The sequence below is a fragment of the Chiloscyllium plagiosum genome, unplaced genomic scaffold (assembly GCF_037043375.1).
Source record: "Chiloscyllium plagiosum isolate Xiang-an unplaced genomic scaffold, Cpla_swu_hap1 HiC_scaffold_8, whole genome shotgun sequence".
NCBI lineage: Eukaryota > Metazoa > Chordata > Chondrichthyes > Orectolobiformes > Hemiscylliidae > Chiloscyllium > Chiloscyllium plagiosum.
In genome coordinates this window covers 69,228,747-69,244,368 of record NW_028270146.1, presented here as the reverse complement: position 1 = coordinate 69,244,368, position 15,622 = coordinate 69,228,747, and the positions used below count along the sequence as shown (strand labels likewise).

Here is a 15,622-nt window from a genome sequence, read left to right as displayed (position 1 = left end):
ATTTTTGTCTTTTTTCCCTCAGTTGCATTAAATTGTGTTCCCACTTTCTTTATCAGTGTCTTAGTCCTCCTTTGTATTGAAACAACCTTCCAGTCCTCAGGCTGCTATTTCCTTGAATCTTATACAATCCTGAACTTCCTCTGTTCGCCACAGTTCATGACCATTTCAGTTTCATCAAAGTGTGAAGAAACTGCACCATGTCTCCTCCAACTTTTACCAATCACCATGGCCTTAACACTACTACTGCCCACATGCCTAACATTTCTTCCTTTGACTTGAAGAGGGTGTTGAAACAAGTTTGAACTTCACTGGTTACTCTTTGATTTTGCACTACTTTTTCCTACAAGAAATTAAGACATTCATGACAATCCTGTGTAGTATTTTGGCAACCTATTTGTCATAGTTGAACAGTACATAGGTCTGTGTCAGGTAAAAGGAGAGATTAGTGAGAGACCCAGAGTTTGTCGTATAAAAGCATTATAGACAATGAAGGTTATTTTGAAATAAGCACAGAATGGTGGAAAAGCTCAGCAGGTCTGGTTGCTAGCATCTGGAGTTTCCCTCCAGTGTTCTGTTTTTCCAAAGTTCCACAGTATTTTGCTACTTAAGGGCTATTTTGAGTTGAAGCTGGAGAGCAGTTCAAGTAACTGATAAAGTTTGCCACTTCAAATTGAAAATGCTTTAGTGTTTGAGGAAAACCTCAAATAAACCATCAGCAAATGTACCTGTTTTCAGCCAGGAGCTGTGTTCCCCATAAGATGTAATCTATGCTCTGGAAGTCACGGTCACAGGTGGTTTACTGTGAGATAAATACTGGCTGAGTGATTGTAAATTTTTCAATGTACATGTCAAATTTTAAGTTAAATTGAAAGTTCAAATTGAAGTTAAATTTTCACGTTGAAAGTGATATAACCTCATATGCACTGTGTACAAATGTGCTGAATATTTTTGCAGTACATAGATGAATATTCTGTATTGTATTTGAAGCTTTGTAGATTATCCAGCCCCTTTATGATTTAATAAGACTGCGAAATACTATGGAGAACAAAGTTTACTGTAATCTCAGCCACCTTTGTAGGCTAGGAGTTTCTTTATAACCATAAAGACACAAACATGCTGAGAGTGATATCGGAATTGTTCTGATTAAAATGGTAAAAAAGGCATCTGTTGTTAGGCTGTTCTTTGTGGCATCTAAGCTCTCATTTGTGTATTTAAGAATGTTCTAAGCTGCTGATAAGTGAAGTGCAAGAAGGTCTCTGTTCAAATCTCACCCACCACTTGGTGTGTCATTTACATATCTGAGACAGTTGATTTAAAAATACTGAATTACAGTGGCAAACTGCAGTCAACATTATGATAGCTCATAGAGAGACATGAGTTAGCAGGATGGGCAAAAGTTTTCATGAAATGTTTGAAACCATAAAACATTCCTATTAATCCAGGGCACAGCTGCTTCTTCAAAGATTCTAGGATGTGAAGAATGGGGAGCTTCTATGGTGTTCAGAACAATATTGTTACCCAACCAATACCATAAGGAAGTGAACTAGCTGCTCGGTGTTTTAGAGAATCTACAGATCACAGAATCATTACTGCAAACTGCCATTTAATTCACTGTACTTCAAATGAATTAGTTTCACATGAATTACTTTGGGACAACGCATGAACATCGATAAAGTACTGATCAATATGTATACAAGTTTTCTATTAACTTTTACATTGCATTTTAAGTGACTAGCTCCATTTTAAAGGTTGCATGATAACGTTCTTCCATCACATTAATAATACTTATGCATTTATTGTGATGATATTTTGCAACCAGCCTCTGGAATGAAGACAATGCATTTGTTCAAACTGGTAAACACTCTTTAATCTCTGCTTTTCTGGTCCAATGGGGAATATGCATCAATTTGTCTGCTCTACAGCATAGTATAAAGAATTCCTTACCCCATTTTGATCCCAATACAACTACAGATGAGGCCGATCAGTGAAGTTTTCACTTTGATTTTGAGAATGCTGTGTTACTTAAGATGCGAATTTACAATTCTTCAAAGTTCTGTTGGTAGAGTGTGGTTGATTAGAGTGGTGCTGGAAAAGCACAGCGCAACAGGCAGCATCCGAGGAGCAGGAAAATCGACGTTTCAGGCAGGAGCCCTTCATTAGGAATGGAAGCCTTGGGGGTGGAGAGATAATTGGGAGGGGTTGGGGGTAGGGAGAAGGTAGTTGAGAGTGCAATAGGTGGATGGAGGAAGGGATAAAGGTGATAGGTTGGAGAGGAGGGTGGAGTGGATAGGTGGGAAGGAAGATTAACAGGTGGGACAGGTCATGAGGACAGTGCTGAGCTGCAAGTTTGGAACTCTGGTAAGGGCGGGGAGGGGAAATGAGGAAACTGGTGAAGTCCACATTGATGTCCTGGGGTTGAAAGGTTCCAAGGCGGAAGATGAGGCATTCTTCCTCCACGTGTCAGGTGGTGAGGGAGTGGTGGTGGAGGAGGCCCATCATCCGTAGTTACACTGGCACTACTCCCCACCTTTTCCTTCACTACATTGATGACTGCATCGGTGACACCTCATGCTCCCACGAGGATGTTGAGCAGTTAATCAATTTCACCAACATGTTCCACCCTGACCTTAAATTCACCTGGACCATTTCTGACACCTCCCTCCCCTTCCTGGACCTCTCCATCTCCATCAATGACGACCAACTAAACATTGACATTTTTTTACAAACCCACCGACTCCCACAGCTACCTGGATTACACCTTCCACCCTATCTCCTGCAAAAATGCTATCCCGTATTCCCAATTCCTCTGCCTCCGCTGCATCTGCTCTCAAGAGGAACCAGTTCTACTACAGAACACACCAGATGGCCTCCTTCTTTAAAGACCATAATTTCTCCTCCCATGTGGTTGAAGATGCCCTCTAACGCATCTCATCCAACCCCCACACCTCCACCCTCAAACCCTACCCCTCCAACCGCAACAAGGACAGAACACCCCCCCGGTCCTCACCTTCTACCCCACCAACTTCCGCATAAATCACATCATCTGGCGACATTTCTGCCATCTACAAACTCCTCCAACACTGTCACTCCCTCACCACGTGATGCCTCGAGGAAGAACGCCTCATCTTCCATCTCGGGACTCTTTAACAGGGCATCAATGTGGACTTTAGTTTCCTCATTTCCCTTCCCCCACAACCTTACCCCAGTTCTAACCTTCCAGCTCAGCATCATCCTCATGACCTGTCCCACATGTCAATCTTCCTTCCCACCTATCCACTCCACCCTCCTCTCCGACTATCACCTTTACCCCTTCCTCCATCCACCTATTGCAGTCTCAACTACCTTCTCTGTAGCTCCACCCCCTCCCATTTATTTCTCCACCCACGAGGCTTCCAGCCTCATTCCTGATGAAGACCGCCTGCCCGAAATGTCGATTTTCCTGCTCCTCGGATGCTGTCCGACCGGCTGTGCTTTTCTAGCACAACTTTCATCTTGACTCTAATCTCCAGCATCTGCAGTCCTCACTTAGACCATAAGACATAGGAGTGGAAGTAAGGCCATTCGGCCCATCGAGTCCACTCCGCCATTCAATCATGGCTGATGGGCATTTCAACTCCACTTACCCGCATTCTCCCCGTAGCCCTTAATTCCTTGTGACATCAAGAATTTATCAATTTCTGCCTTGAAGACATTTAGCGTCCCAGCCTCCACTGCACTCTGTGGCAATGAATTCCACAGGCCCACCACTCTCTGGCTGAAGAAATGTCTCCGCATTTCTGTTCTAAATTTACCTCTAATTCTAAGGCTGTGTCCACGGGTCCTAGTCTCCTCGCCTAACGGAAACAATTTCCTAGCATCCACCCTTTCCAAGCCATGTATTATCTTGTAAGTTTCTATTAGATCTCTCCTTAATCTTCTAAACTCCAATGAATGCAATCCCAGGATCTTCAGCCGTTCCTCGTATGTTAGACCTACCATTCCAGGGATCATCCGTGTGAATCTCCGCTGGACACGCTCCAGTGCCAGTATGTCCTTCCTGAGGTGTGGGGACCAAAACTGGACACAGTACTCCAAATGGGGCCTAACCAGAGCTTTATAAAGTCTCAGTAGCACAACAGTGCTTTTATATTCCAACCCCCTTGAGATAATTGACAACATTGCATTCCCTTTCTTAACCACGGACTCAACCTGCATGTTTACCTTTAGAGAATCCTCAACTAGCACTCCCAGATCCCTCTGTACTTTGGCTTTACGAATTTTCTCACCATTTAGAAAGTAATCCATGCTTCTATTCTTTTTCCCAAAGTGCAAGACCTCGCATGTGCTCACATTGAATTCCATCAACCATTTCCTGGACCACTCCTCCAAACTGTCTAGATCCTTCTGTAGCCTCTCCACTTCCTCAGTACTACCTGCCTGTCCACCTAACTTTGCATCGTCGGCAAACTTCGCTAGAATGCCCCAGTCCCTTCATCCAGATCATTAGGCCTAGAATGTGGTTGATGCCTGTCCATAATTTTGATTGGTTGATTTGAAACCAGTAGATCGTTCACTTTATAGTCTGAACAGAATCCAAAAATAATTTTGTCCATTATCTGATTATCTCATTCACCCCATGTAAAACGTTGAATGAATTTCTAATATCTTTAATTTCTTGTGACTGGTAACAAAGTCTGAGTTCATTTAAAGCCAATTCAACCAACAACTTAAATTGATAGTAAAGTGTTATTCAGCTCCTTGGATAGACTCAAAAATCTACAATGTTTTGGTAACTTTACATGCGTTAGTCTAAATGGAAAGAATGTTACTGGAAAAATGAATAAAAACCAACTTTTTGATTGTTTTCAATAATTTTATACTTTCAGAATGTGATTTACGCATATTTGTAAATTGGATGCTATATTTTTGATTATTAGATTAGATTACTTTACAGTGTGGAAACAGGCCCTTTGGCCCAACAAGTCCACACCGACCCGCCGAAGCGCAACCCACCCATACCCCTACATTTACCCCTTACTTATCACTACAGGCAATTTAGCATGGCCAATTCACCTGACCTGCACATCTTTGGACTGTGGGAGGAAACCGGAGCACCCGGAGGAAACCCACGCAGACACGGGGAGAATGTGCAAACTCCACACAGTCAGTCACCTGAGGCGGGAACATTTGGAACGTTTGCTAAAATTCTATATCAATTATATCATTTCTCCTGAGAGAATTTAAGATCAAATCTTTTCTCGGGATAGGGCTAAAACCGGACTATTGACTCCAGATGCCCTCGTGCACTATGCTTGTCGATAAGTACTGATGTTAAGTAGAATGTTTAATTGCTTTGTACCTCCAATTCTTTCACAGTTTGGACTGTGTATTTTTAAAGTTATTTCAAGGTGCATAACAGTATGCTGCATGTTGGTGAAACTATCTGTAACGAGCTGTAAAATTTTGAAGTATCGTTCAAGTACTGGTCATCCTGCTATAATGCACATTTCATTAATGTGAATTTGCTAAAATGCACTTGACAAATTGAGAACACACTTTCTGAAGCCTGAACTTTTGAAGCGTGTATTGGTTATAATGGGATTCTGGCCCTGTTAGTTTAAATGGTGCTGCTATTATGCAATTTTCTTATAACGCAGCATTGCATGAGAATGGAACTACTGCGTTATAGCACAACCAACTGTATTATGGATTAGTTGCATCAGATTTTCCCTGGTGTTACCTCACTATAACTGTTAGGTGCTGTGCTTTTATCCTCATAACTTCATTAATTTTAACCCACACTCAGTTTTTTAGCACTTCTCTGCTTTATTCGTCTTAATCCTCCTTCACAGTTTTCTCAACATGTTCATGGCCCCTGCAAGGACATTAGTGCCACTTCATTTCAGTAAAACGTTTCTTCTTGCCGATGCCACATTTCACCCTCAAATCCAGAAGTCAATTTATTATTCTAACTGCGAGGAAACAATTAGATTAAAGGCCATCTATACCACTGACTTTGGAACACTATTTACCACTCTCCTGTTCTCCCTCTTGCCCTTACCATCAATTAGCCACTTGACTCAGAAGAGACTGGCCCTTAGTAATACTCCTTTTGCTATACTTCATAAATCCTGGTGTTTAGGATGGGGCAGCTGTCAGTTTTTGCATTTTTAGAAGCATTTGTTTGCAGAGATGCACAGTACAAATATACATTTCCTAAACTCAGACTCCAGTTCCGGTATATACCTTTTTATAGAAGCTGAAGGGAACTCCTAGTTAGTGCTCACCATCAACATTCAACAAAATAAATTCATAAACACCGTGTACCTCCATGTTTGTTCAATACAAGGTGTCCTTTGTGTGGTCCGAGTTACTCGGAGGTCTCCAAACCTGTGAATGGTCACTCACATGTTTCCTCATGGTATTTCTTTGTTGTGAACCATCGGGTGACTACATTCTGGAATGTGCCATCAGAAAACCCTCATCATATGCTGTAGTATTTGGCCTATTGTTGCTCAATCACAGAGATCCTGTCTTGATTCCATTTTCAGAACATGAAACATTGGTCTTGACTTTGTAATTGTGTAAAATGGACCATAGGAACAAGAAGCTTATTTTACATCTTTTTAAATCATTTACTGTGTCACATATTTTACCTGACCAATTTGTTCCATTTAATAGGCGTTTTCTATCCCTGGGCACACGGAAAATCCATGATAACCACAGTACATGTTCCACATATTCATTGAAGGTATTTTTCAATCCTTTGTATCTACATGAAAAAATGTAGAGCATATACGTCTGAACTCCTACTGGCACTAAACTCCTAAGATGTGAGCAAATAATTTTACGTGATCACAAATCTGAGCTTCAGGGTAAGCAAAGCTCTTGCCTGATGTTGTTTCAAGACTGAACACTTTCCTGGCTTCACATAACTACCATTTCCGTCTTATTGCTGAAGATTGAGCTCTTGCTGCTTAGCTTAACTCTTATTCAGTAGTTAAGTAGTATGAGTTAAAATGTCGCCGGAGAAAGAAGCTACCATTAGAATTTGCATTTTGTAATTTAAATCTTCATAAAGTTTCACAGAACGATAGTGCTTTCAAGCTTGTCTTTCTTCAAGTCAGAATATTTATACCAATAACTTAATTTTGATACCTTTTTAAAAATAAAATTATTTTCTTTCACAGACTTAAGATTGTGAAGTTACAATGGCAACTTTTATGGAGTTCATCCAGCAGAATGAAGATCGGGATGGGATTCGGCTGAGCTGGAATGTTTGGCCATCAAGTCGTTTGGAGGCAACCCGAATGGTTGTTCCTCTGGGTACCTTGTTTACACCATTAAAAGAGCGACCTGACTTACCTCCAATTCAGTATGAACCTGTGCTTTGCAGTAGGGCAACCTGCCGTGCAGTTTTGAATCCATTATGGTAAGTCAGTATTAGAGATTCAAATATTTGAATTGACCAGTTAATACCTCTCAGTACAGCATGAATAACTTTCTCTAAGGTCTTTACAGATTTCATTTTGATGCAAAAAATTGGAATATACTACTTAAAATGTAAAATATATTTAAACATCCTTGCAATTCACACAAAAATGAGCTGGAAAAAATTGCAAATTCTGGAGATACTACTGAAAAGAAAGACAAGTAGACATTTTGAATATGTATATTTTGAGCATAAGGTTTTTGTAAATATATGTGCTGCGTATGCTTATGATATAATAATTGGCTATTGCTATTAACAAAAGGAGAGATGAGAATAATTGCCCTTGATATCAAGGCTGAATTTGACCAAGTGACAAAAATGAGTCAAGCAAAATTTAGTAGGAATTAGATGGAAATTTCTCAGCTGATTGGAGTCGGAACTGAGCACCAGGGATTAATCTTTTAACTTGTTGATCAGTGATCTTCGCTCCAGAACATCACTACAGGAGTTCCTCAAAGTAATGTCCCAAGGCCAAATCATCTTCAACTGCTTCATCAATGAACTCTCCACCATCATAAAGACAGTAGTGAGGAAGTTCAATGAGGACTTCACATTGTTGAGCCCAAGGTCCTTGGATACCCAAGCAGTCTGGGCAATATCAAGGCTTGTGCTGACAAATGACAAATAATATATCATATGTGCCAGGCAATGACCATTTCCACCAAACGCTTAGTGCATTTGTACACTACTGTACTTTCAGTTGCACAGCAGAAATTTATCTCCTGAAACAGCAACTTCTGAATCCATGACAGCTACCACCTAGAAAGACAAGGGTGGCAGATGCATAAGAACGTTATTAGCTGCAAGTTCATCTCCAATCGACTTAATGTCCTGACTTGTAAATGTATCACCATTCCTTCAGTGTCAGTGGAATACAGTTCACCACCACCTTTATAAGGACTGTGCCTTTTTATCTTGTGTTTTTAAACCTGGCGATTGAATAAGAAAGAACATTCTTAACAACCGGTATTTAAAAGGGTGGTTCTAGTTTTGAAAGTATGTATCCTGGCACCTATATCAAACATTGTGTAAACAATAATTTGGACATTTAGTAAATGAAATTAAGATTGCAGATGTTTGGAGTCAAAGGGGTGTACTGGTGCAGCTTTTGCTGGCAATGAGAATTTCATTGGTCTATGGACGAGTGCTGAAACTTTATTGCTGGAACAGCACAGCAGGTCAGGCAGCATCTAGGGAACAGAAGATTCGACGTTTCGGGCACATGCCCTTCTTCAGGCATGTGCCCGAAACGTCGAATCTTCTGTTCCCTAGATGCTGCCTGACCTGCTGTGCTGTTCCAGCAATAAAGTTTCAGCTTTGATCTCCAGCGTCTGCAGACCTCACTTTCTCCTATGGACGAGTGACCATGTAATGCTGATGGAGACTTTTCTGCTTGTCAACAACTGTGTGATTGGTTTTCAGTTAGCTGAACGGTTTGGAGCTGGGAACAAATTAGTGACAGAAGTGTTCAACCTTTCCCCAGCTCAAGAGCAGTCTCCCTATTCTTAGCAGTCAAAACTCACTAAACCTGAAGAGAACCATTGATCTTTGCTGCATCAGTTTATGTATGCTGTGGATTTTAGCTGATATGACAATTTTTTATAAGAGAACCAGCCATCTTTTTTGCCGCACTAAACAGTTAAAAATGACACAACATCAGGTTATAGTCCAACAAGTTTATTAGGAAGTACGAGCTTTTTGAGCGCTGCTCCTTGGAAGTACCTGGCGAAAGACAACTGAAGCAAAGTGCTGGTCAGCAGAAGATTATTAGGGTCATTTCAATGATGGTACCTGTGAACAAAGACTACTGAACTGTTTTTCCAATTTTTCTCCCTCTGCCTATAATCTATTTTACTCTGTCTGCTCATTTGTGTGTGTGTGTGTGTGTGTGTGTGTGTGTGTGTAAGGGGGAGTTTTAATTAATATTATATATTCACAATTTGTAACTCTTTACCTATAGCTAGAGTCTAATTACTTATAATTATAATTCATATTTGGTGCCAAAACCTGCACCATACTTTCTAGCAGCTTGGATCTGAAAGACGAGTGAATCATAATAATTTCTCAAGGGAAATTAAGATGGACAATAAATGTTGGCTAAGCCAATGGATATCTCATGAGTGCATGAAAAACAGTGCACCTTAACATGGCTCCTGGTAAACTTGTTACAATATGTGGAATAAATGGATACCTGGGTGAGGCACTGATCCGCAAAATCCAGATAGGTGCAATGCTCGTCCTCTAAGCCTTGCAAGTGCTTGGAGGTGAAAATTGGTCCCAATTGGAAAACTTGAGTTGGACCTTTGATTTCATGGATGTTACTTGATGACTCTCGGGGTAAATGCGTTTTCTGGCACGCCGTTTTAGCTCACACCAGCAGAATTGACATTAAGGTAAAGTTTTGTTATGATCCTATTTTTAGAGTTATTATCCAGCCAAGTCATTACCATAAGGAAAGAAAAATGAAGATGGCTACTAAGATGTTTAGAAAAAAATAGATAAAATTGGTACCATGTGAATAATTGCTTTTTATTTCTGTGCTCTAAGATAAATTGAGGAAGGCACATGTTTCTACACTAGTCTAAAATAAGTCTTTGAGTTTTTCTCTCTAATTTGACTTTTGTTTGTTTTTAGCCAAGTAGATTACAAAGCAAAACTGTGGGCTTGTAATTTCTGCTATCAGAGAAATCAGGTAAGTTGGTCATTATGGTTGTTAGTATAGTAGTTTGCAGCAGTATGTCTAGATACTGTGTAGTAGACATATACTGGAAGTATTTATGACATGAATCTAACCCATCATGGGCGTAATATCTTTAACTACTTAAAAACAGTGGTCATTTACTATTTCAATTGCTGTATTGGAGAATAGGAACAGGTGTACATTGTTTAGTCCTTTGACCCTGTTCTGCAATAAAACCCAATCATGAATGATCTTTGCCCTAACTCCATTTATCCCTTCATCTCAGATTTAGAATTAACTGTGATCTAGCATTGCTTCTGTTATCTTTTGTGTGTAAAAGCATTTTGTTATGTGGCTCCATGTTATATATTATGACCATTTTTAGTCTGAGAGTTGCTGATCAGTGGCTGTAATTTCTGCATATTGATTTCCCTTAATTTCTTGAAAATTTGGATCAAATCACTTGTCAGTCATTTGAATTCTTGCAATTACAATTCTAGGTTGTCACTTCTCTTAATTTTACCATTGGAAGACTAACTACATTTTGATCTATGCTGTACTCATCCCAAGGCAAACAGGTCCTGCTTAAGGTTTTGTACCCAGAAATACACTCCTGGTTGAAGTGTAGTCTAACTAGGACTTTGTAAAGTGGGAGCATATATCTTGCCCTTGTATTCTATTCCTGTAGATATAAAAATCAATATGGCATGAACATTTTTGTTTATTTTCTGTACCAGTTCATGACATTTTATAATCTTTGTTCAAGGTTCCTCAGTTTCTTTGAACCTCCACTGTTTCTATCTTAGTACCATTTAGAAATTACTTCCTTCTGTTCTTTTTCACTCACGGTTGGAAGACCTCATTTTCTGAGATTTAAGTCTTTTTGCCCCAGTTTTGTCAATCATTTAATTAATTAATATATTTGTTGTTTTCTGCTTCAGCCTAAATTCCTTACAATGATATTTTATCTTGTCATGTGACTTTCCACTTTATTATCAGCATCAATAATTCATGTTGTGATAGCTGAAGACCCAATACACATCTTTTTGGGCCACCATTAGTCATACCCTATGAATTCGAATAGCTGCTCATTTTCTTAACCTTGTCTCTTAGAATTTGGCCAGTCTCTTCTGAGGATGCTTATCCAGTGCTTTTGTAAACCTGTATGATATTGCATTTATTTTTGCTATTTTAGTTGACTCTTCTCAAAATCAATTCAGATTCATCAGATACAGCATTGCTTTTTCAAATCCATCTTTAGTTGGAAAATTTTAAGGTGTTTCAGTTACATAGCTTTAATTATAGACTCTAGTAATTTCCTGACAACCCGATGTTAGGGTAGCTGGTCTGGAGTTCCTTGTTCTCCTATTTCCACAAATTGTGAAATGAAGAGTATTCTAATCCACAGGAAAGGTCCCAAAATTGGCAACTTTGGAAGTGATATAGGCTTTTGCACTGTTCACACCTACTTCCTAAAAAAAAACCTTCAATAGAACTTATCTGGTCCTGTGGTTTTGTTATGGTCTGTACCACACTGGAATCTTTTCTTTGTACACCTCCTACTGGTTGGATTTTATTTAACCCATGAATTGATTTAACAGTTTGCTGTTTTCTTGTCTCATCCCATTAAAGTCAGTCTCATGTAAATTTCAGGTCTTAGCTTTTCAAACATTACATTAAAATCTTCATGTTATGATTGCTAATCAAAAAGGAAGTCCCGATACAGGTATTCTGGGATAGCACACATTTCAAGAGTGCAATTTGGCTATAACGTGGCTGAAGAATTAGGCAATGGTATTTTGGAGAACACTTACCTCTGTTGACAATAGCGCGATTCCAGTGGAGATCGGTTTGCACATTTTGTGATGTGCGCGCTGAAATCTGCCCATCATTTTGCGCATGCCCCGATGTTCTTGTCCACACCGAAGTCTCTGTGCTATTCTATGCATGCATGATGTCAGTGCTGTTCTTTGTGCTATTCTGCACATGCACTGATGTCAACTGCCGACAGAACAGTTTTCTGTGAGAAGTACTGTACAGAGAGCATTTTTAAAATGTGCTCAGTTAAATTTCCTTTTGTCTCATTAATAAATATGATTTCAACCTTCATTCAGGCAGTGGTATATCTTGTGTTAGGCTTTTAGGTGATTTTTGGGCGATTAGTGAGTGATATTTCTTTCTGGTCTGCCCCAACCCCACTTTTCCCATGGACCCCTTTATTTCTATTAAGCAAGGTTTCACTGGTATGCAAGTACGAGATTCTAGGAGAACTACCTGTATTTTTACAGCAGTCTTCACGATTACCACATATTTCAAAACACTCTATAGCTGATGGTGCTTTGATGTACTGAAACGTAGTCAGTGTTGTAATGTAGGAAATGTCAATTGCCCATTTTCCTATTTCTTTGGATATTTTAGAACTCTGGGTTCTTTCATGTCCACCTGAGAGGGTGGGATGGACCACCGTTTAATATCTCATTTGTAAGCCAGCATCTTAAACTGTACTGTTTTCTCACATTAGTACACTGCAGTGCAGTGGAAGAATATTTGTGGCTCTGAAATCACAATGGTACTTAATGAGCTATGGCTGACACAACATGCATCCACGTTAACATAGCATTTGTTAACTAAATATGGCTTATTGCTGAATCTAATTGGAATGTCTCCTTGTTGACTGACTGACTAGGACACATTGTAGCAGGAAACTATCTGAGACAGACTTAACAGATTCACTACCTTTTAAATTGATAGTCTTGTCTTCATTTGTATGGAAATTAAATCCCTTCATTAAAACCACGAGCCTTTGTTACATGCTTATGTAGTTTTTGTTTTATGCAATTTCCCAGTTCCGAGCTGCTACTAGGGGCCTATGTATCACTCTTAAATGATCATCTGCTTCTTGATTATGTCCTTAAAGTTTCCTCATTCTACTTGCCTCTCATTACATTCCCTTTCGTATAGGTGTAGTTTCATCTTTAATGATTGAGCTTGCTCCTTCCATTTCTATCATTTTTTCTTTACCTTTTCACTGTATGTCTAATAACTTAGTATGTTTAATTTGCAGTCCTGACCATTTTAGGCATGGTTTAGCGATGGCTACCATGACATACCTCCCATTTGAAGCTGTATTTGATCAATTTCTTCCTTTGTACTCCAGTCACCTTTAGAATCACCCATGTGCCATAACCTGTCATTCCACTCGAATGTTTTTAATATTTAATATATTTAATATATCTAGTTTAATTATGTTGCAATTATTAGTTTTTAAACTTTACTCTTTTCCCCTTTTTGTTTGGTTTTAAATATTATTTATACTAATATTTCCACTTAAACTTTTACTGTCCACAAATTGGCAGCACGGTGGCTCAGTGTTTAGCACAGCTGCCTCGCAGTGCCAGGGACTCAGATTCAATTCCAGGCGACAGTCTGCATGGAGTTTGCACATTCTCCATGTGTCTTGCGTGGGTTTCCTCCACGTGCTCCGGTTTCCCCCCCTCAGTCACGAAGATGTGCAGGTCAGCTGAATTGACCAGGCTAAATTGCCCATAGTGATAGGGGCATTAGTAGAGAGAGAGAGGGATTAGGTCTGGGTGGGTTATTCTTTGCAAGGTTGGTATGGACTTGTTGGGCCGAAGGACCTGTTTCCACACTGTAGGGAATCTAAAACAAATCATCTCCTCCCATCCTGTTACTCAGTTGAAGACATTGTACCTATTACCAGGACCCGCGTCGCAGCCCAATTTGAGTGGAATCCATCCAGTATTTCAGTCTCTTCCTCTCCCAGTGCTGGTGCGTCTACCCTACCACTCATTCAACAATGTGTTCATCTTTCTAATCTGCTTATCCTCTTGCCTGTTTGCAGTATCTTCGATTGGGTCAAGTACTCGGAATAAAACAAGTATTTTGTATGCAAGAGAAAGTAATTTTCATCTGTGGTTTCAACTTGCCTCTTTTGATGATTTTTTTTTACTTCGAAACAGTTTCCTCCTTCCTATTCTGGGATATCTGAGATGAACCAACCCGCAGAACTTTTACCGCAGTTTTCTACAATTGAATATGTAGTCCAGGTAGGACGGTTGAACTCCATTTTTACTCGACTTTTGGTTATTGTACTGGTAGCAAGTGATTGAAATTAAATACCAGTGAAAAAATAAAACCAATCTCATTAATGCAAAAAGTTAACTTGTTCTGCTGTATCTTTAATTTCTGTTTTCTAATATTAAATTTGAGTTTTGCTTTCACTTTTATATGCACATCTTTAGAGATTTAATAGATTCGCGGTTTAGAATAGCTTAAGCAGAACTATTTAAGAGCTCTTATCTTTTTCGATATAATTGAACTTTACAATGCCAGTGTTGTACAAGTGGTCTGAGGTAATCCTGTTCAGATCAATTTGCTGCATAATTTACACTTTGGACTTTATTTCTTTTACTGCTGACAACATAAAAGTCCAGGAGAGGTGAGAACCAGCCTCAGCCAGTTTTAACAGCAAGACCGCATTAATATATCACTGGCTAACTTCCTTATCACAAAGGCCAAGAAGCTGTTGCTTTGCTCAAATTCAGAGAATGGTCAGAAGCAAATATCCCAAAGGAGACTCTTGGTCATATTGGGTGGAGAAGACATGGCGATGATTGAAATCGAGCGAAAGTGCAATCTTATATGACCTTGCCTACAAAGAATATGTTTTGCTGTTCCTGAGTCAACACTAAACATGCCCCCAACTGAAAAAAAACATCTAAGGAAGAATAGTAGCTGTGTATAGTCAAATAGAAACTAGCTGCCGGGGGCAGGTGATTTTGATGTCTGCAATTTAAAGTTTCATGTCTGTTATGTAGGAATGAAATTTGGTTCCGCCCAGTCAAAAGTTGTTAAAATTGACGAGGCAGGGGAATGTCTGTAGCAAGAAACCTGTCATTGTCATTAGCAGCTGTTCAATGTCAGTGTGAAGAGAATCAAAGGACAGGCTGAAAAATCTAGGTAGGTAGAAGAAATAACCTGAAAAATAAAGGAAGGAAAATATTTTAGAGATACAGTAGGAGGAGCTGTCATAAAAAGCTATAGCAATTACAACATAACGTGTAAACCTAAGTAAAGCAAAACCCAAAACTTCAGAGATTTGAATTTCAGTTGCTGACCTCAAGTAAACACACAGTAATTCAAGAAACCTCTTGACTTCATTGAAAATGAAACCTGTAAATATCTAGACAATATTTGATGCACATTAACAAGAGGGAAAAATACTATTTGACATCATCTTCACCAATCTGATTGTTGCAGATGCATCTGTCTATGATGGTGTTGGTAGGTGTAACCATCATACAGTCCTTTGTGGAAACTAAGTCCCATCTACAAATCCAGGATACCCACACTTGTTGAGTGGCAATATCACCCTGATAAATGGGATATATTTCAAATGTGTATAGCATCAAACCTAGGCAACCACAAGGCACTGGGCCATCAGTCAAATA

The 15,622-nt window shown here is 39.4% G+C and overlaps 1 protein-coding gene across 2 annotated transcripts in view; it reads left to right on the top strand.

Annotated features, from left to right (window-relative positions):
* The window catches only part of sec23a (Sec23 homolog A, coat complex II component), a 92,440-nt gene that overhangs the window by 3,562 nt on the left and 73,256 nt on the right, over positions 1-15,622 (top strand). For both annotated transcript variants that reach the window (XM_043697863.2, XM_043697864.2), the window contains exons 2-4: positions 7,170-7,411; positions 10,106-10,163; positions 14,132-14,218. In XM_043697863.2, coding sequence (XP_043553798.1) covers positions 7,191-7,411; positions 10,106-10,163; positions 14,132-14,218 — 366 coding nt within the window. In that variant the 5' untranslated portion in view covers positions 7,170-7,190. The remainder of the gene's footprint in view (positions 1-7,169; positions 7,412-10,105; positions 10,164-14,131; positions 14,219-15,622) is intronic.